Source organism: Echeneis naucrates, chromosome 1 (assembly GCF_900963305.1).
Source record: "Echeneis naucrates chromosome 1, fEcheNa1.1, whole genome shotgun sequence".
NCBI classification, from domain to species: Eukaryota; Metazoa; Chordata; class Actinopteri; order Carangiformes; family Echeneidae; genus Echeneis; species Echeneis naucrates.
This window is the reverse complement of record NC_042511.1, coordinates 1,329,741-1,349,999: the sequence shown is the minus strand read 5'-3', so window position 1 is coordinate 1,349,999 and position 20,259 is coordinate 1,329,741. Positions and strand designations below refer to the sequence as shown.

Genomic DNA, 20,259 nt, shown 5'->3' with positions numbered 1-20,259 from the left:
AATTTATTGATCCGTCGCTTTCTGATCACCTGTCAATATATGTCGAGAAAAAAATGACAATTTCTTTCTGTAGTTCCTAATGTAAAGGTTCCGGTTGTCACCTGGAATCACCTCCTCTCATCCTTTTGTGTTTTTGGCACGTTTTGGATTAAATCAATATTTTTTAAACAAAGTAAATTATCTTTTGTCTACTTTCTATTTGTACAATTGTACCACAGTAGGTTATCATTTTGCACGGAAACAAACGAGACCACCTGAACCAAAACCATCAAATGCAACATTTCCAGACAGCAGACAAAAGAATCCCTCTATAACCACTCAGTGTCTGGAATTTTATGATAGTTTTTATATATGGCCACAAATATTCCTTCCATCCAGACCAGAGACCACTGCTTTCCAGTTTTAAGTGGGTTAACATGCCAGGAAATACCAGATGGCTTACAGTTTGTTGTTCTCTGAATATTTCCCATTTCTTGGCAAGGTCAGTTTGTCTATTTTCCATGGGAAATTGTTCTGAAACTGCAACACTGACTTTTGTATTGAGAATTTCCTCGAAATAAAAGGAGCCATTTCATATTTTTTACTGTATGCTTGCATGTAGACAGATTGAACATTTTCTGCATGGAACTTAAAACTCTGCCTTTGAGGTGCATGTGAATGTGAAATATTTATGTATTTTGTTTTTAAACAGTATTGACTTTATATTGAGTTATAGCTTTACTCAGAATCTGAAGAGTTATTCAGTTGGACAAAAGTATCACATAAAATAAACCAATATCTGTTATATGTGGCTGATTGTGGGCTGTCTATCTGTTGTTATATCTTATTTATCTGGGTGATATGTGGGTTGGGTGTCTGTTGTTATAAGTGGTTGCTATGAAGGTTGTGTATTTTTTGATTAAGCTGCTGGATGCCTGAAATGTTCTTTGTGCTTAATAAAGTATCTATCTATCTATCTATCCAGCTATCCATTCAACTGTCCAGCAGCTCATAGAAAAACATAAAACCAACAACTACACTTACACTCAGACAATAATAGCACATTGATATGAAAATAGACATGAGATAAAAATACGTGCAAAATAGTAGATCACCGTTTTCAAGTTGAAATCTGTTAAAATTTTATCAACGGTACAGCAAAACTAAAATAAAATGAATGATACGACAATTTATTTATTCTAAAAATGCATTTAAAAAGAGAACCCAACTACAGAAATCTATTGCAATTCGAAGCAGCAGCAGCTCACTTCCAAGTTGCCTTGTAATGAAAATAAAAGTACCACATAAAAATAAAACATAGTTGATGCAGGATGATTTTTAATTCAGCGTTGAACAATTTATATTCCGTTTATTGTTTATTTATTTATGACCACAACTCTCACAACGTGGTTTGATTTTATTTTGACGTTATCTACCGGAAGTAACGTTCAAATTCTACCCGTCATCGTTTTATTGTGGAAGGCCGTCGGCCGGAAGTTCGGTTGGTCCTAACGTCCGTTAACGGACGGTAGCAGGGGAGAGTCTCCGTGAACCGGCGGCTCACCGGCGGCGTGTCAGCGCTGGATGAACCCAGAAAACCCGCCTTCTGCTCGTTTATTTGTTTTTGCTTCTTTCACGGTCTTACCGACGGCGTGCCGCGGTAATGCTGCGCGGTCAAAGCCGATGAAGTTTCCCAGAGACATCTGCCGGCTGCTGGGCTTAGGAGGCGGTGAGTTCCGCCGGTAACGACTGTCGGTGATCCCACTCCACACTTTCAGAGTCAACAGAAAACTAATCTATCCGTCATTTGTGGGGCTTTTTATCTCAGGTTGAGTGAGTTAATTTGACAGATTAGCGTTAAAAAGAGCCAAAGTGTGTGAACACTCGGTGGCCGAACTGACTTTAAATGGGAATATTTCACACAGTTTCATTTAGTAGTTGGGCTTTTCATAATGAAGGGCTGATTCTATTTCCCCATGTTGTATGAAAGCTGGTTATCTTCTGTTGATTTTGATTAAAATCTTTTTAAGTTAACACTAACCTTTAATTTAACCCGTGTTAATGTAAAACTGTAAACTTGGTTTGAGATTATAACCTCTGTCGTGCTAATGTTTATTTCCCATCCCCTTCATTAATCTGAGCATATCTCAATGTCACACTCACCTGCAAAAGTTCATATTAAATGCAGTTTCTTTTCAACATCACTACATAGTAAAATATACATATTACGTCCCAGTAAAGCTGAATATTACTGAGTATTAAACCCCATTTGATTTGATTTGATTTGATTTTGATTAAAGAATGCTGTTTCAGAAACATTTCCTTGGTTAAAACTTGTGAGAGAAATACTGCTTGTAATAACTACGAAGGAAGATTTTTGCAACCAATAACAATAAATAGGATTTAGCTTGCAATATGTTGACAAAAAAAAAAAAAAAAATCTGGCCAAATGTAAATACGATATTAAGTTTGTTTCCTGTTTACTCTAAATCTGAATGAGAATTAGCTTTATTGGCCAAGTACAGCAGCAATATGCTAAAATCTAAACATAAATAACAGAAAAAAAGTATATACATACAAATATATACACCTATGCAGAAAAAAAATACATCAACAAAAATACATCAAGTACACGATGTAGTGCAGATTGAATGAATGTGAATGTATGACCATTCAACAGTGTAGCAGGTCCACAGTTCAGCTGTTTACTAAAGTCATTGCAGTAAGTCTATGTTCAGAAACTAGGAGCAAATAACATGATGAGACTTGTATGAAAAAGCTGTGATTAACTGTACCGCCTTGGCTCATAAATCAGTTTTAGTCCACCTTACCAATATCAGTGACAAGTCTGAATTTGTTTACTAAGTTAAGTTAAGTTAACTGATAACTGTACTGTCCTGCAAGCAATACATTTGATGACAGAAAGTTAGCAATCAAACAAAGTTATACTCTCTTTGAAATATAGTTCTTTCCTCGTGTCATGCAGGGATTCATCTCAGTCCTCCCATGTGCCCTTAAACCTGCTCACTACTTGCTTTTGTAACAAAGCTGGATATAGTCAGAAGTGATGAATGAATTAAATTGTAAAAACTCAGATTCTAAATCTTCTAAACATAATCTTCACTTTTTTTTCGCAGACATAAGTGAGGTTTGTTTCCCAGTGTTTATCATAGTTCTCATCCTCAGACCGTCTCACTCTGGTACACTGTGTTCCTCCCTTGTTGCTTTACCTCCACCTTGCATTCCTTAATCAAACTGTCAATATCTAACATTTTATTCCTCTAAGAATGAAAATCAAGTCTTGGCCATGGTGTAACAATATCTTAACAAAATAATCTGACCCACATCTTGTGGTTCTTCTGATAACTTAACATTACCTTTACTGTTTTACAAAACTCATCTGATCATTGATATGTCCATGGGATTGACAGTTTTAAAGGCACAAGTTGTAAATGATGTTAGTACACGACTGCATTGATGACTAATTTGACAATATGATTTTGACCTAAGATCTTAATTTAGACATTCATTTTTCAAACTGTTTGAACAATTCATTGAGCTTTATTTAGACAAGGTTCCATGTCACTTTTAGGTTATTGAACAGAATAAATGTAGATAAGGGTTTGGATCGGTCTGTGTCTCTATCAGGTGACTTCATGAGGAGGATAACAGTTGTTTATCTAGTTCCAGCATAGATCAAATATCTTCCGATGAGTCGGAGGGAAAGCACTGCAGCTTGGACCTCTCTGACTTTAATGTGTGTAGGTATTGTTTTTGTTTGTTTGTGTCATGGGTGGGCCTGTGTGTGATTGTAATTGTGAGCGTCAGTTGTTTGGTGTACAGTTCAAAGGAAGGGCAATTAGCAGTGACGCTCATTAGTGTTTAACTTCCTGCTCCTTGAAGCAATTTGACTAATGAGAGTGAGTGTAAGAGAGAGACACCCATTTTAATTGCTGTTCCCAGAGTTTGTATTATAACCAAATGACCATTTGGATGTTTGGAGTTTTTGTTTAGCTTCAGTTCTTAGTTTTTATTTTTAGCTGTTTAAACGTTATTACTATTAATGTGAATATAATATAAAAATATTCTGTGATTTACATGAATCCAGACATGTTTCAAAGTCTGTAAAAGTTAATCTATCAAGTTAATATATTCAGACTTCCTAATTGAGGAACCTGGATCAGGATTTAGCCTTGCCCACCACCTTTCGCTCCAGGGTAACAAGTAGAAGAGCAGAGAATTATGGATCAGAACAGTTAGCTTAACTGTCAGCTTTTACTTGCCCCCCCACATCAAGAATTTGAAATTGGCTCAAGCTTTGATGGGACTGTCATTGGTTCACTGCAGTTCAAGCGGGAAACCCTCAGTCATGGTGATAACTCATTTTATGTCTTCATATATAACATCATATAGACATTAAAAGTTAAAATCTTGAATTTAATCAGAGGGTTCTTTTATCTGGGTTATGAGTTCCTGTAAAATCACTTGAGAAATAGTTTCTAAGTTAAACAACCAGTCCTGCCAACGAAGTCAGCACTGTCCATGGTGATATTAAATGGGTATATGTGTCTACTGTAACAAACTCTTACAATAAAATATCTGGCAGTTCATGAATGTTTAGTTTCTCACAGTACTTTTATATCATCCAATTGTTATCTTAGTTATGATAGCTAATTTTGTTCCAGCCATCATGAAAAAATGGAAACTGTTCTGTTAACACACTTAACTGTGTCTCAGAAAAATATGGAAATTTGTCTTGAATGGCTTTAGAAAGTTTGAAAGATGACACTCACAGATTCTGAACATTTATTTCTAGTTTTGACACCCTGAATTCTCACTGAACAATCAGAGCCGCGACTAACTTGAAGACAGGACAGGATATCCTTCAGTGATTTATCATGGTGTGATCTTTTCAGCTGACATCCTCCATCGATATGGTTTAAAATTGCAAAACTTTCATGAAACGTTGTGCATGTGCCATTTTATAATTGATCGTGAGACGTGGGATCTTGGTATCTAACTGACTTGGCTTAATTACATCTTGGAGGAAACCTTGTAGAACATGATCATAAACAAACACATTTTTCAACAAGTTCCTCTTACTTCATAGACATTTTTGATCATACTTAGGGAAGAGCATTTTCAGTCGTATTACATAAAAATCCCTCCAGTTGCACAGGTGGCCCAATTCCTTCTCTTTCCTGTAAGAATTATATGATGAAACAGCCACAGGAAGTTCAGAATTTCAGTGACGGCAGCCAACAGTATGAGAAAGTGGCACTTATGTTGTAGAGGTAAACTCAGTGGTCACATATGCATTTTGATTTTATTTGTGTGCTGAGTGCAGAAGTGTTATCTTTCCTCTCTGTTTGATAGGAAGTATTTCTACTATACTGAATATTAAAAATGTAAACATGGTGACTATTCAGTTTTTAGCAAGTAGAAAACCAGTTCAGATTTTCCCCCAAATTTACTGTCATCTTTTATTCTGTAAAGAGGAACAAAACCCAAAAAGTGACAATACTGATGTTGAAAGAGAGAGTGTGTGCTAACATGGGTGTGTTTGATTGTACAGAAGGCAACTGTCAAGGCCACACTGTTAGAGCCCTGAGGTTCCCCACAGGTGGTTTTCATATCAAACAGTAACACATGGTTTGTTACACACAGCACAGAACATTCTCCACCGTTCATCCTCCCAACCACCAGTAGTACCTTTTTCTAAACCGCAGGTCTGTAACGCTATTCTGATCACACGAGCGCTTTAATGCACATAACTTTTCTCCTGCATGTAGAAATCCAGTAAACTGTTATTTTTTTGCTGTTGTAGCCTTGTCTTTCATTGTTGATGTGAAAGTTTCCGTGGTGTTAAATCTGCTCTTTGTCTGAATGCAAACCTGAAAGACTTCGCTGAGTCACGTCAAACTGTGTGTTTGTCATTAGGGAAATATGTTTTACTTAGTCTTGAGAGAAGTCATCCTGTTACCGCAGTATCATGATCTTTTTTCGCCCAGCTGATTTCTGTTGATGGTCATGGAACAGTCTACCCTCAAATCAAAACAATATGTGATCGTAATTGTGATCAGAAATTCTTCTGGTATTTTTTCTTGGTCTTGGTTGTGGTAGGCAGATTCCTTTGGAGTGCTGAGTCTATAAATATGTGAGGTTGCTGGAAAGCATTATTATTTTATTTTTTATTTTTTATTTTATTTATTCCAGTCAGAGAGTTGAGTGAAATACTTTAGTTTACATTCACAGGCTGAACTTTAAGTGAAATCTAGGCGTCACATCTGAATACAGATTTGAATTTTCTCAAGGGGGCTGCAAACTGAGACCAATACATGTGTGTTGACTGTTTTAACCTGACAAGATAATTTACACCTACCCCAAGGCTGTGTCACCTGACTTTTTAAGGGAACAGGGAGAAAAACAGGAGAGCCTGGAGTAAAATAACAGAAATACCTTGTCAGGACTAAATTTACAATCAACTGAAATTATAGACTAGAAGATATTTCATCACTTGCCATCTCTCAAGTTCTGCTGACTGTTGGGCCATCCCAGGTATTTAAAACTCACAGAGCTGCTTGCACCCTGATGACCTCTGAGAACTCAGAATAATGTGATAATGTTCATGATCATCTTTGTGATCCCAATATTACAAATGGGAGTCTGCATGTGTAGGTCCCTGCCCTCACCTGCCACCTGGTCTCCATTGGACCAAGGAAGGAAGTTGGATGGATAACTTGTCTGTGGTGTCACAGACCGCCTCTGCTGCTTAGTAATGGTCATTCCAGTTTCTGTTGATGGCGTCCTTCTCTTTAAACCATTGCTCTGGTGGACTGCTGAGTCCTGATCTGAGAACCTGTTGAAGCACAAACACATAAACCTCCAGAGTATACAACTACACTCACACAGACTTGGTTCATCTGCTCAGAGAGCGACTAAGCAGCCTGACTCTGCCGCTGCATGGAAACCAGTGCAATACTATACTGTAATTTCTATAGGCTGGACTCATGTTGGGGTGTATTTCAGTTATGAACCTGTAATTTGGCTTTGGCAAAATGTGGATGGTTTTTGGAAAAAAAAAAAAAGAAGAAGTTTCTGTCCTCTGCTTCTGTCCCCCGTTCACCGACCTCAGGTCTCACTGTGAGTCAGATGGGTCGAGACTCTGAATGCCAAACAGATTCAGTTTCTGCTCATTCCCCCAACATCCTGAACAGACGGTCTATTCCTGGTCAGAGTTTTCTCCCCTCGTGTTTCGTCTGTCAACGTCTTGTGTTCAGGGAAAGATGTTGACCAAACAGTGTCCTCCCTCAGAGGGCTTTTCGTGTTTCAACATAACTTTTTTCTTAAAAGCAGATTAAGCCTGTAGCTCACGAACGACAGCTTTTGAACTGGTTGCACTGTTCTTCCAAATTTGTGATTAATGTAACATCAGGAAAAGAAAGAATCTCAATCTCACAGCAGCTCAACAGATTTTCCTATGTTTCTTTTGTTCTTACTTATAAATTTATAACAGACCGGTGTCCTAATGTCCGTGTTGAACTTTTCAGTGTGACATTCTGCTAAATTGCTAACAGCTTATTTTACAGTAGTTTCTAAAAATCAGTTCTTTGCTGCTCATAAACTGCACTTGCTACACTCCATATGTGAAGTCAAGTAACCAACAACCTAAATCATGAGATGAAGCAGAGATTCTGGTGTCATATATTTTCAGTTTAGGTATTTTGGTATAGGACAAAGATGAAGACAAAACCAGAAGAAGAAAAGTGCTTCTCTCCTTGACCCTTAGAGCAGCAGAAAACATGCTTGTTTCTTAAAGTGGCTGAGCTCAGCCTGTAAACAGCATCCACGGCAGGAATCCAGTTTCACTTAATTAACTAAAAATATGATTCTGATTGCTGGATTGACTGAGAATTTTCCCTCTTCCACTGCACAAATGTTTGATTTGAATGTTAACCAGCAGGAAATGAATAAAACACTTTGGCAGAAAAACGAGGCTGCCTTCATCAGAATCGTTATCTGAAGTCGGTAAAGGTCTGGTGACTCCAGTTATTTCTCACCCTGCTTTAATCCTTATTTCTCAGTTAAGCCTTGGGCCTGCAGGGAAACAAATTTGGCTACTTCAGACTGTCCTGAACAATAATTAGTGCTGCCAGCCTGTTTAAGTGTTTATGTTTCCTCTTTATTAATGACATTTTTGATGCTGGATGAAGATTATTGGCTAATACATGGAACCAGTCAATTTAATGCTTTTAACTGCAATACTTCTATAGTAATACTGATCATCACTCTTCATCTTCACTGAAGGTGAAAAATAACTCACTGTTTTGCCCCTGTTGTTGCTGGTGTGGACACAGGATAACTGACCTGCTCCTGCAAAGGCAGCTCTCATCAGCTGAGGACATTAAGTGATGCATGTCTGCTCCGTGAAACCGTATCAGTCTCGGTGGGAGACCGCAGATCATTTGAAATGTAAACATGAGGGAGAGGGTGAAATATTTCCTTAAGAGTGCTTCCGGGTAGCTGAGCAGTATTTCTGTCCCGAGGCCCTCAGATATTTATGGCATGGCAGCATATTAGTGTTGAGGGAAGAAAGGGCTCCCGTTTCCAACACTTGGATCATGGAGCCACTTTAAAATGCACCAGATGTTGTCATACGTAATTCAGTCCAATCAGATTGATACTACAGTACTTTGTACTTTTTAACACTTTAAAGTCACAATAACTTTAAACTTATTTAAACATTCCAGTGTTTCCCCGAGGATTGCAGCCCTGGGGGGAGCTGGTGTTGCCGTTTAAAAAAAACGCTGATATTTTGCTTTTCTTGTGACATTTCTCGACACTCGCTGGTGGGAGTCTGCTCACCTGTGCGCGAGCATCGAGGCGTAACTGTGCCGTGTGTGATACAGAGCGCAGAGAACTGTGCGAACATGGAGAGACAGAAATGACATTCTGTGGCGTAAACAAAATAAATAACATATTACCATGTTGTTTAAGAAAAGCACAAGGTAGCTACGTCTGTTGTGATCTGGCCCTATACAGAAAAGTAAATTATATTAAATTCACTTCACCTTCTGGGGGGGCGGGGCGCCCCCCTAATATGATGGTAGGGGAAATGCTGGAGTTGTCTAACAAGTCTCACTTTTCTCCGGTAATATGCTGCCTTATTCCTCACGACTACACATCTCTGACTCTGACCTGGTGCCTGACGTGATGTCACTCTCAAGGCTGCACTCTCAAGAGTAATTACCTCCGATAGGATCCCCCAACCACCCCACTTCCTCCCTCCCCTCCCCCAGCTGCTGCGCTCATCATCACACAGGCTGTGCTGTGAAGGAGGAGAGACGTGGCGGTGGTGCATTTGCGACAATAAAAAAGACATTTGGAGGCTTGGCAGGCCGTCACTGCTAAATGAATGTAGAGGAAACACTGCACTCTATTGGGTCATTTAATTAATGATGACACTTAAAAGGACAAAGGAAACATGTCAAAGTTCCTTTATTGACATGTGGCATGAACAAAATTTAAAGGTCACTGTGAACGTGGACAGCTTTGTCCAAATTCATAACTGCAGTCTCTGCAACTTAAGTGTCACAATTCATAGTGTCCTTTCTTTGTTTCCTTTGTTTACCTGGCAAAGGCTCAAATGGGTGGATCCTTGGCAGCTGACCCGATCACAAGATGCATTGTGGGTTGGTAATAAAAATAGTATAGAAGGAAATGTGAGGCATTTAGTGTAAACTACTACTACATCAATCTATTAAAACCGAGAACCCTAAAACCTCAGGTTTTTGTGAAAATAAAGTCAGTCTTTGCAGTAGACCAAGTTCTCTGTTGGAGCAGAGCTCATGCCTTAATGTATCTGTAATGATAAAATGAATTTAAGACAGGTCAAAGGTCAGCTTCAGTGTGACATCATAATCTTTAACAAATACACATCTGGCTCTTAGCCAACACTGTCACACAGGAAGGGCTGACCATGCTTCCTCTCACCTGGTGTGTGGGTAGAGACATAAAAACCACGAGGCACTGATTCTAGTTTGACATGTAAGGAAATAAATGAAATGTGCCCAGGAACAGACAAAGAAACAGAAACAGAAAAACAACATCGGGTGTAAAAATGGTTTCCATAACCAACAAGGATGCTCGGGCTGCCCACTCACAATCAGATAGGATTAGATTTAAGATTTCCAATACAATTGTTTATCTCGCTGCCAAGTGAGGGTGGGAGGCCACGAGCTAAACATAGTTAGCATGTTGAGCAAACAAGATAAGATGGGCGTTGTGGTTTGAAATTCTCTGAGCAGTGACAGCCATGAAACAAACTGATGCGGCTACAGAAGGAACACAGCAGTTTAAACAGAAACATATTTGTCATTTGCATGTTTTTCAGCTGAAACAAGTGAAGAAGAGACCGTATAATCCTGTGTTTATTTGCTTTTAAGGTTTCACGCAGCCACCAACCGACGCCCTTCATGTTTACTTATGCAATGTTCTTATTCATCACTAACTGAGCCGTGAGATAGTTATCACCTCTGAATATGAGTCTCTGTGTTTGTCAAGGTGCTGATTGTTCCTTATACCTGTTATATGGAACAGGCATATGTGGGCAGAGAGATCGGACTAAATGAAGGGGCACATTCATTCCAATGCAACCTGCCACAAGATCACCTGCCTTATTTTGCATGGAAAATGTGCCAGCCATTCTAGGTCAATGCACAAGCACACGCCCTCTGACACACACAAGCTCATACAGTAACACACACCTCCTCTAGACAAACCGAGGAGATGCATTTCACCGTTCCAGCAGACAATCGGTTGTCTGGGGTGTCATCTCTAACAGCAAATCCAAACATTCAACAAATACACGTGTGTCTCTTTGTGTAGATGGGCCAGGTGAGGAGGAGATGGCGGCTCAGGGTGATGCTCCGAACCCAACAGACAAAAGAAGAGGCCAAGACTCATCACAGGTAGACTAAATAAATGAAGAATGTGTAAACTCTTGAATGAGCCTGTGACAACGCACAGGAGATTCACTTTCACTAAAGGCAACTACTCAGAAAAGATGCCAGTTTTTGGTGTGCATCTTTTTTTTACCATTTATTATTAATGAGAATATTAATATTATGATTAGATTTTAAATACAGTGGTAAATTGAGAAGAGGTAGCTATTGTGAAAGAGATGTGCAGATATCAGATACGTGAATATTGTGTTTATATTGTGTCTTCTCCTACCCAGTCCATGCTGAGTAATGATGAAGGTCCTGATGATGATGATGATGAAGAGAGAGCAAGGAGGAAGGCTGAGAGGAAAAGAGCCAAAAAGAAAGTGAGTAAAAATAAAACTTTTGTCAAATGAGATAAGGAACTCCTTTAAGGCTGCAGCAACCAAACTCCCAGAGATAATGAACTATCAGGTGATAATAAAATAATGAGCATTATTAGTATGTTGTTGCTCTAAGTGAGGATGCAGCTCAGGGTACAAATATCAAAGGAGAAACAAAAAAAAATTAAAAGAATGAAGTTTGAAGTTTATGTACGGTGCATAAACGCTGCAGGCTCCTCTCCAGGTTGGATTTGGGGTACGATTTGGAGAATTGTACATAGACATGCTGATTCTACTTAACTTTATCTATCGGAATAGATTGTGTTCATCAGATAGTTTATTGTGTTGTCATGTAACTTGAGACACTGCGCAACTGTTACATAAAAAGTTATATGATGACACTTTGTAATGTGTTGGTTGGTCCATGTTGCATCTCCTGTTCGTGTTTCACTTTCTGACTGAAGCTACTGTCCCTGCCACATTCCTCTGACTGTGACCACACTCCTTCCACATCTCCATGCATTTTACCACACCTGACTGTTCCTACACCTGCATCCGTACAGTACATGTGTGAGTTTATCATCCTACAGCCACCATGTCCACGTTGTCCTTGCAGAGGCAGAAAGAAAGGAAGAAACTGGAGCGCGAGGAGAGGATGGAGGACTTGGAGCAGGTGAGAACGCTGTCTGTCCTCCCTAGCTGTTATTTCTTTCACCTATAAATCCTGAATGAGTTTATTTGTTAGCATGTGTAATTATCCTTATGTTCATCCAGTGCATTGATGTGTATAAAAAATATGTGAGGTTTTAAAGCCCTTAGTTTATTAGTTATATCCTCAAGCTGACATCCAATATTAAGATTTAACAGTATTTTCCTCAGACTGTGTTTGTTGCCGTATTATTTCCTTTCCCAGCATGCAATGACTCAGGATAGGTCGGACTGTAAAGGATCCATCTATCAGAGCTTTTGATTCCAGGGAAAGAGGACACATTTGTTGTCTACAAATAAAGGAGCCTTTGAAATGAGGCAACCTAATGACGCAAATGATCTCCACGCACAGCCGGAGTTAAGACACACAGAAAAAGAGAGTGAAAAATACAGGAGATAAAATGCGAGAAAGAATGGACTCACACAGTGTTGCCATTTTTTATTATTTTCTTATTACTCCAGGGAGGCCTTGTGATTTATGATCACCTGATATAATGTTGTCTGACCTGTGATGTGTGATTTCAAGCCATTTTAAGATTAAAAAGCAGACTTTCACACTACCACCATAAGTTGTAATATTTTTTGCTGGGATGATCCTGACACATGCTTAAGAACCAAATCCATCTTGAGTTACTTTATGAACTCTAAAGTGATATACTACGGTTATTCTAGAGCCTGAACACCAAACCTCCAAATTTCACTACAAATGCTTGACTGCCTGTTCTTGTAATGATGCTTTTGATTCCTACCAGGAGGAGGAAGAAGTGTCTGGAGCAGCGTCAGACAGTAACAGTGAGGAGGAATTTAAAGTGGATGAGAAAAAAGCTGAGGTTCATCCCAGAAACAAATGCAGCCCTGAATCCGTTTCTGCCCTCATGACGGCGGAGAACAAGAGCAACCGCCAGTTACCTCACAGGACCTCCGACGAGGTGGGTTCCAAGCCAGGGGCTCCATCTCTTTTCCTGATCCACTCCTTCAAAAATAAAAGTACTTGGTGTTCCCATATTTAGGGCAGCGAAGCAACAGAGTGTCCTGATGCTTTAAAAACAGTTTAATATTTATCTGCTCACTCACCAAACACTTTCATGGAGACTTCTAAAGAAACACAATTTCTGTGAAATGGTAATTTAAACAAATAAACCTTAAGCGTAAGCTGACATTTTATGGCAACATGCCATTCACTTGATTTGGTGTTAAACGTCTTCAAGAAAATAAGAGCAGGTTAAACAACAGAAGGGCTCACTACCTGGGACTCCTCATCCACTCTGCCATGCTGTCTAAACAAATGTGTTCCTCTTGACAACAAAACAGTCTGGATTCTACTATGGCTCTGTACTGACAAGGCTTTAGGTTTAATCAGCTCTGCTCCCCGTTGGTTCCTTTGGCCTGTGCCATACGAGTCCTTGACTGTTTTTACTAGCCATCACAGTGTTGTTGTCTTATGCCACTTGGGATATGTTGGTTTTTGCATAAAAACCATTGTGAGGTGCTAAAAAGGTGAAAAACTCCAGATTGGGAAGTCTTTCCAGAGTTCTTAGTAGTAGCAGTAGCGTTGAGGATTTTTGTTTGTTTATTTTCTTTCTTGGTTGAGTTTTTACATGCTGCGTATTTCTTATTTTTCATATCTCTGCCACACCATGAGCAGAATGGATCTTATTGACAAAAATAAAAACATAAAATGAAATCTCTTGTGTTCATACCAGTCCAGAACATGAATGAAGCTGAATGGCGTGAAGAGGACCAACACATCTGTTTTAATGTTTCTTTGTTGCACCTTTGGCTCTGTTCAAACAAACTGAACTTGACAAGATATGGTATGAAAATGTTCTTACTCAGCAGCAGGAAAAAGGGCAATGTGTTGTAACATCTCTGTGAAATGTTAAATATGATGAGCAGTGATGAGTTTTTGTTGTTAAAATAAGGTCCAATATAAAAAGCAGAAGTTTGCTGAGTCCATAACCAATGCGTTGCACTCCCACCACTTCATTTGTTTTGGACAGATATTGAAGGTTTTCTTTGCTTCACACGGACATGATTTAAAAAATAAACATTCATTCCTCCAAAATCAGCTGTTCTGAAAACAAGTCGTAAATATAGAGTAAGAGAGTGCTGTTGATGTTTGGACAAACCTGAATCCAAACCATGGGACCAGAGTTTTGATTGGAAATGTTTTTCCTTTCAGCTCCCACTAAATGTGGCAAAAATCTGTAATTAAGGCTGCAGACCAGTGTTTTGGATCCAGCTTCTCCAGACATAATAGCACTTTGAGAACTGATGCAGACTTTCGGGAAGAACTCACAACGAAAGTCTGAACATTTTACCAAACATTTAAATCAACATTCGGTCGGAGCAGGCGTCTTGGAGCTATAATATTGTGAGTCTGTGGTAATCGGGGCCCTGTGTTACATGTCGGTGTTTCAGGAGCCAGAGTGGGACGTCAGCAGTGCATTTGTTGCCAACGCTGCCAGCCACATTAGACTCAAAGGCCTGAAGAACAGAGCTGTTCAGGTCACCAGGGAGAACAAAGAGAATGAGGCCAAGAGCAGCCAGGTACAAACACAAGGCTCCGAGCTTTCTGTCCACCCACGTGTCTTTGGCTGAAGCTGTCGTTCTGCTGTGATTATAGGGGGCAAACTCAAAGGAAATGAAGACAAGGGGGGAGTCTCTGGCAGGTAAATCCACCTCGAGCTGCAGTGCACAGCATCATCTTCATCATGCTTTAACTCTCTTATGAGTGTAATTTCATTAATTATAAAGGTATAGACGCAGAAGTTAGAGGATTGGAAACAAAACTTCAACTTTAACATCTGTCCAACATAATAAATGTCCCATCATTATCCACATTGCAATTATAATACTCACAGTAAATATATATAAACACTGAAATCCCTCAGCGTTTATAGAGATAATATATAATGGTTACATTAATAAATGAGACAATCGATTCAATCCAAGTCACAAGAATAATATTCATAGTGATCGTGTTGAACTTCATCTTGATGACAAAAATCATACTGCTGGAGCTGATAGTCTTCTAACCAGCTAATTCCAAGACAAGTCTCTGCTCCAAAGATGAATTATGAGGGAAGAGTTGTCACTTTGTCGGTTTCTGTGACGCCCAGCTGAGGAGTTAACTTGAGCATTTCACACACGACTTCTTTTGTTCCCAACACAAAGACCCTGTAGTGTCGGCAGCAGTTTTCAACACATTATTGCCAAAATAAACAACAAACCAGGTTTTACCACCTTGGTGTACATAAAAGAAGTCCAACAGATTAAACACGGGGTTCCTGCCTGTCTGTACAACTAAGACATACATACATAAATATAGATAAGAAAAGCTAACAGCTATTTTCAGGGAAGTGGGGAAGAGAAGCTGGCTTTGGCAGCTGCCATCAGTTGTTGCTCCAATCAGCTGCTGCTCCCAAATTCAACCTGGCAATAAGAAACAATAGCAGGGGAACAGCTCCACCCTCAGGCAGGGAGGGAGAACAGCATTAATACTGAAATAATCATAAATGCATATATACATATTTTGACTCACCCTTTCATTTTTTTTTTTTTTTCATCCCTACTATATGAAGAATTTAAACTTATGAACTCAAGCTATTGTAGATCATAAGTTGTATCAGGTTAAAGCTGCAGACTTGGATGAGGAATGGGAACAAAATCTCTTGATTCCTTTTCATAAGTATAACAGTGTATGTGTGTGTATGTCCCATATCCAGAGCAGGGCATTCAGATGTTCAAGCAGGGCCAGTACAGCCAGGCAGTGGACATGTTTACAGAAGCCATCCACTGTGACCCCAGAGACCATAGGTGAGCTGAAATATGACCTCTGATCCCGGCTGAAGTATACCTACCAAATCCTGTCACTCTGCTGTGTCCCTGTGTTCCAGGTTCTATGGTAATCGCTCGTACTGTTACTGGTGTCTGGATCAGTATTCCTCCGCCCTGACGGACGCTCAGCGGTCCATTGACCTGGCTCCTGATTGGCCGAAGGGATACTTCCGAAAGGGCTGTGCTCTGATGGGCCTAAAGGTTTGACGCTTCGACACTCAAATACAAATCACCAGTGTCTGTTGACTGCTTGAATAATATCTTTAATGCACAAGAAAGAAAAATCCCAAAGAACACCTTCATCACGTAGTGTAACCTCACTAACATGAAGCTGAAGGCGTGTGTGTCATGTTACAGAGGTACAGTGAGGCGGAGAAGGAGATGGAGCAGGTGTTAAAGTTAGACCAGAACATTAAAGAAGCGTCGAGTGAGCTGATCACCTGCCAGATCCTGCAGCTCACGGTGAGGAGCTTCATACCAAACGAATTCAAGTCAGATACCAGCAGCAGAGCTACAATCACTTCATTTCCTGTTCCAGGCCGCTCAATTTTTTAAATCTATATTTATTATCAAAATGAAAGAGCAGCATCAAATCAACATGTTACATCTACAGTGGCTCAGAAAACACATACAAACAGACATGCTGCTTGATGTGTTCTCTAAAGTCAGGACCAAAACAAAGACATGACCATGTGGTTATCTGTCACTTCCATGCAGCTTCTGGTGGACTTCATGTTTTTACACGTCTCTGAGTCTCCTGTTAGAGATTCTGACAGCTGATTGTTGTCCGTGTTTTTTTTAAGATATACAAGTTAAATTCTAACCATCCCTGTTTTTTAACTTTAGGAGATGGGTCTTGAGGCAGAGCAGAGCAAACTGCTGCTGGAGAAGTTCAGCTCTGTTCAGGCAGTTCTCACCTCCTCTGAGGTCAAAGGTGAGAGAGAGCTGCAGAACCACATCTGTCCACACAGAGGCAGCACAGCTCAACCCAGTTCGTCTGTTTGTGTGCAGAATAAATAAATTCCTATTCTGTAAATACAGGTGATACAGTATTTCTTAAAAGAAAACTTCAGTAAGTAAGTGTGCATCTGATTTTTCTTTGTCCTTCCAACCCCAGCCCTGAAACAAACACCTCTAGAGGATCAGAGTGGGTAAGTTGTGTGACCACAAACACCACACAGTCAAACCAACAACTTGGGTTTCAGTCAGGTCAAGTTCAAAAAACTTTGTGCCTCTTTAAATTGCTACATGGGGACAAAAAATACACAAAAAGAATGTTCAACCAATGAAAAGTGATATAGACATCACCAGCTGAAATAAAAAACCTGTTCATGATAACCACAAAATTTACATCATCATCTCACAGCATCTGTTTGGAAAATAAAGGTGTCACTTCCTTCTCTCTTTTGTTTCCTCTCTCTCTCTCTCACCTCCCCTTCCCCTTTCTTCCAGGAGCTGTCGCTCTCTGTGGGTTGGGAACATCACATTGGAAGTCACAGATAGAGACCTCTGGGATCTTTTCAAAATGTAAAAAATACATGTTGATATGTGGATACATAGACAGACACTTACTCTTTACCCTCTATCAGCAGCAGCAGCAGTGGAGGGGTTGGCCTTCCACTGTATTGTCTGCACCACACTGCTTTACTGTAGCTTCTGTGTCTCCATGGTTACAGGTTTGGGGAGATAGAGAGCATCAGAGTTCTTCATGAGCGTTTCTGTGCCTTTGTCAACTTCAAAAATGCCAACATGGCTGCCAGAGCCCTGGAGAAGCTTCAGGTGAGTGTCAGTGATAGACAGACAAAGATGGACAGTGGTTCTTTTTGTCCTAGTTTATTAACATGTCCTCCTGACCAGGGGGTGGAGCTGGGGAGCAGGAAGCTGGTCATGAGGTACCCAGACCGTTGGATCCAGCGGAGCCTGCCCTCCTTACACAGGACCAATAGCAACCTCAGCTCCAACGCTGCAGGAACGCAGCAGAGCTCAGCTTCCACAGGGTACTGACTCACTCCATCAGTGAGGGGTTTTCTCAGTTTGAGTCCACTCGGAGTCCACATCTGCATCCGTACCCACAGACTTTTAGAAAAGTGGATGTAGTTCCTGTGCTGAAGCTGCATTCAACCTGATGGCCATCAGGGGGTGACTCTGCTGGTTGTAAATAGAAGTCTCTTAAGTAGGACAAAGTGTTCATTTTTTAACTGACGGCCCCATTTAGAAGAAAACAGACCTAAAAGAAGGGGATGGATTAGAGGACAGGCTGTGCTGCTCAATGAGGATAGAGTGCAAAGCGGATCCACCTTCTCCTACACTTAAATTTTTTCTGATTGAAAAAAAAAAACAAAACAAAGATGGCCGACAGACAAATTAAACTCTGGAGGCTTCAAAGCAGCACCTCACAAGCCGATGGATGACTTCATGGGGGGTTACCACTCTGGGTTGGTATCTATCAGTAATATCTTTGAGTTGAACTGTTCAGGTCCCAGATTAATTTGGTTAGGATGAGGATTTGGGTCTTGGATCTGCTCCGTGATGATTGAAAACAATTGATATATATATATATTTAATACTTAGTTTTATTTTATTGATCCCAAACAGGGAAATTATTTTACTGGACAGCCACAAATGTGAGCAGTGGGCTCAGAGGTTTAATTGAGGTTGCTGATTGGTTCATGATCCTCTGTTTCTTCACCTCACAGGTCCAGACCGAAGGTGCCTATAAATGGAGATGAGTGCTTCTATTGGCGAACCTCAGGCTGCGTCTATGGCGATAAGTGCCGCTTCAAGCACATAGCTGACCAGCAAGGTCGAAACAGGAAGCCATGGCAACCTTAACTTTGAGTCTCCCAAGTGCTGCGCTGCAACTGGAGGAGGACTGACCGCTGAATGTGTGTCAGTTAAAGTCAGATGTTGTGACTCTGACAGGGCCGATGATGCACAGCACAGAATCAACCTCAAAGTTTGACCGGCTCTGACGAGCTGAGACTCCTGAACACCTCTGTGCAATTACTTTTGAATGACGCTGGTGGCATTTTTGGAAATATTTAAACTAATTCATAATTCAGTATCGATTTACGCTGTTCAATCAATATGAAAGAGTCAGCTTCTAACGTGAAGAGCTGGAGTTATCTGTTAGATCCATCCGGATGCCAGAAAAACTCAGAGGTTCCTGGATCCTGCTCTGTTGGGGATTAGTGTTGAGTTCACACCAAAGACTCGCTCTGCGATGACCTCGGACTCCTCAACATTTCTGTTCAATTGTTTTGAAAATTGTGTTCTTTTCATTTATTTTAATATATTTGCACAAAAACAATAAATCAGAAAACACAGATTCACACCTTTTGTCATTTCATGCTTTTTGTATGTCTGCAGAGGAGAGAATGAGTCAGTGTTTAACTTTGTTTTCTTGCCTCATTTCAGATACCATCTATGGAGAACCAAAAGGGACAGAATGAAATATATAAATAAATCTTTACTTAAATGTGTCATTAATTAATGAAAACACGAGCTAGTCTAGAGTAACAATATATTATTATTTCACTAATTATTTCAGGTTCCTGCCGCAGCCTTCATCAAAGTCAGTGGGCGGGGCTAACGCCAATCGAGCCAAAAACATGGCGGCCACGGAGGAGGAACATGACCCCGAACAGGAAACGTGGAAAACAGCGGAAGTCACTGAAGTTGTTGGCGTCATTTCCGCACTTTCCGACCAAGATAATGACCGCAAGTTTAGAAGAAGTACTCGACCGCCTCAGGCACAACCACACACACACACACACACCCATGTCACTGTCTCTGTCTCTGTCAAAGACAACGTTTTGTGTTTGTGGCTAAGCTAAGCTAGGCTAGATGACGCTAGCATCAGAGCTGGACAGTTAGCTTTACAAGCTAACTGCTCTGTTTCTTACCTCGCTCTACGTTTCTCGTCCCAGCTTCACCGTCATCACCTTTTTAAAATATTTGTTTAGAAAATGTCTTCACCCATTTAATTTCTTATTCTCTTTTCTTTTCATTTGTGGGCACCGGATTATAAATATGATCTGTATGATAGATATCTGCTTTATTTATCCTGAAGGGAAATTCAGTGACATGCGGCCTCACCTTTGCACTGCACTGTCTGGGAGAACTGCATTCTGAACAACTTGGGAAAAATTAGCTCTAAGTTGTCAAACTGGGGAATGACTGTTTCCAAAATAAACATAAATGGCTGCTGCACACATTTTGGCATCCAGAAAATGATGACAATATGCCAGACTTATTTTTTCTCCTCTGAGCTGACCTGTTGACATCAAACATCGAAGATTGTTGGAGATGATGGAGAGTCAGTTTATGAAGCCAGGGGAAGATGTCCAAGCCTTTTGGTTATTTATTCCCTATTTTCTATTTAGAATAAGAATTAAATAGATCAT

The 20,259-nt window shown here is 40.1% G+C and overlaps 1 protein-coding gene across 2 annotated transcripts; it reads left to right on the top strand.

Moving 5' to 3' along the window:
- The first annotated feature begins 1,530 nt into the window (after positions 1-1,530).
- Positions 1,531-19,148, top strand: LOC115058588 (hsp70-Hsp90 organizing protein-like). 2 transcript variants are annotated; one of them, XM_029526104.1, is made up of 16 exons: positions 1,531-1,708; positions 10,867-10,949; positions 11,219-11,308; positions 11,922-11,978; positions 12,769-12,942; positions 14,435-14,563; positions 14,640-14,685; positions 15,742-15,832; positions 15,913-16,054; positions 16,211-16,315; positions 16,700-16,787; positions 16,971-17,004; positions 17,306-17,380; positions 17,530-17,632; positions 17,711-17,850; positions 18,550-19,148. In XM_029526104.1, exons 1-16 carry the CDS (start codon positions 1,564-1,566, stop codon positions 18,683-18,685), a joined length of 1,638 nt encoding a protein of 545 aa, XP_029381964.1. In that variant the 5' UTR covers positions 1,531-1,563; the 3' UTR covers positions 18,686-19,148. The 2 variants fall into 2 exon arrangements, with proteins under 2 accessions (XP_029381964.1, XP_029381888.1); XM_029526028.1 differs by having other exon boundaries at positions 12,766-12,942.
- Positions 19,149-20,259: the final 1,111 nt, after the last annotated feature.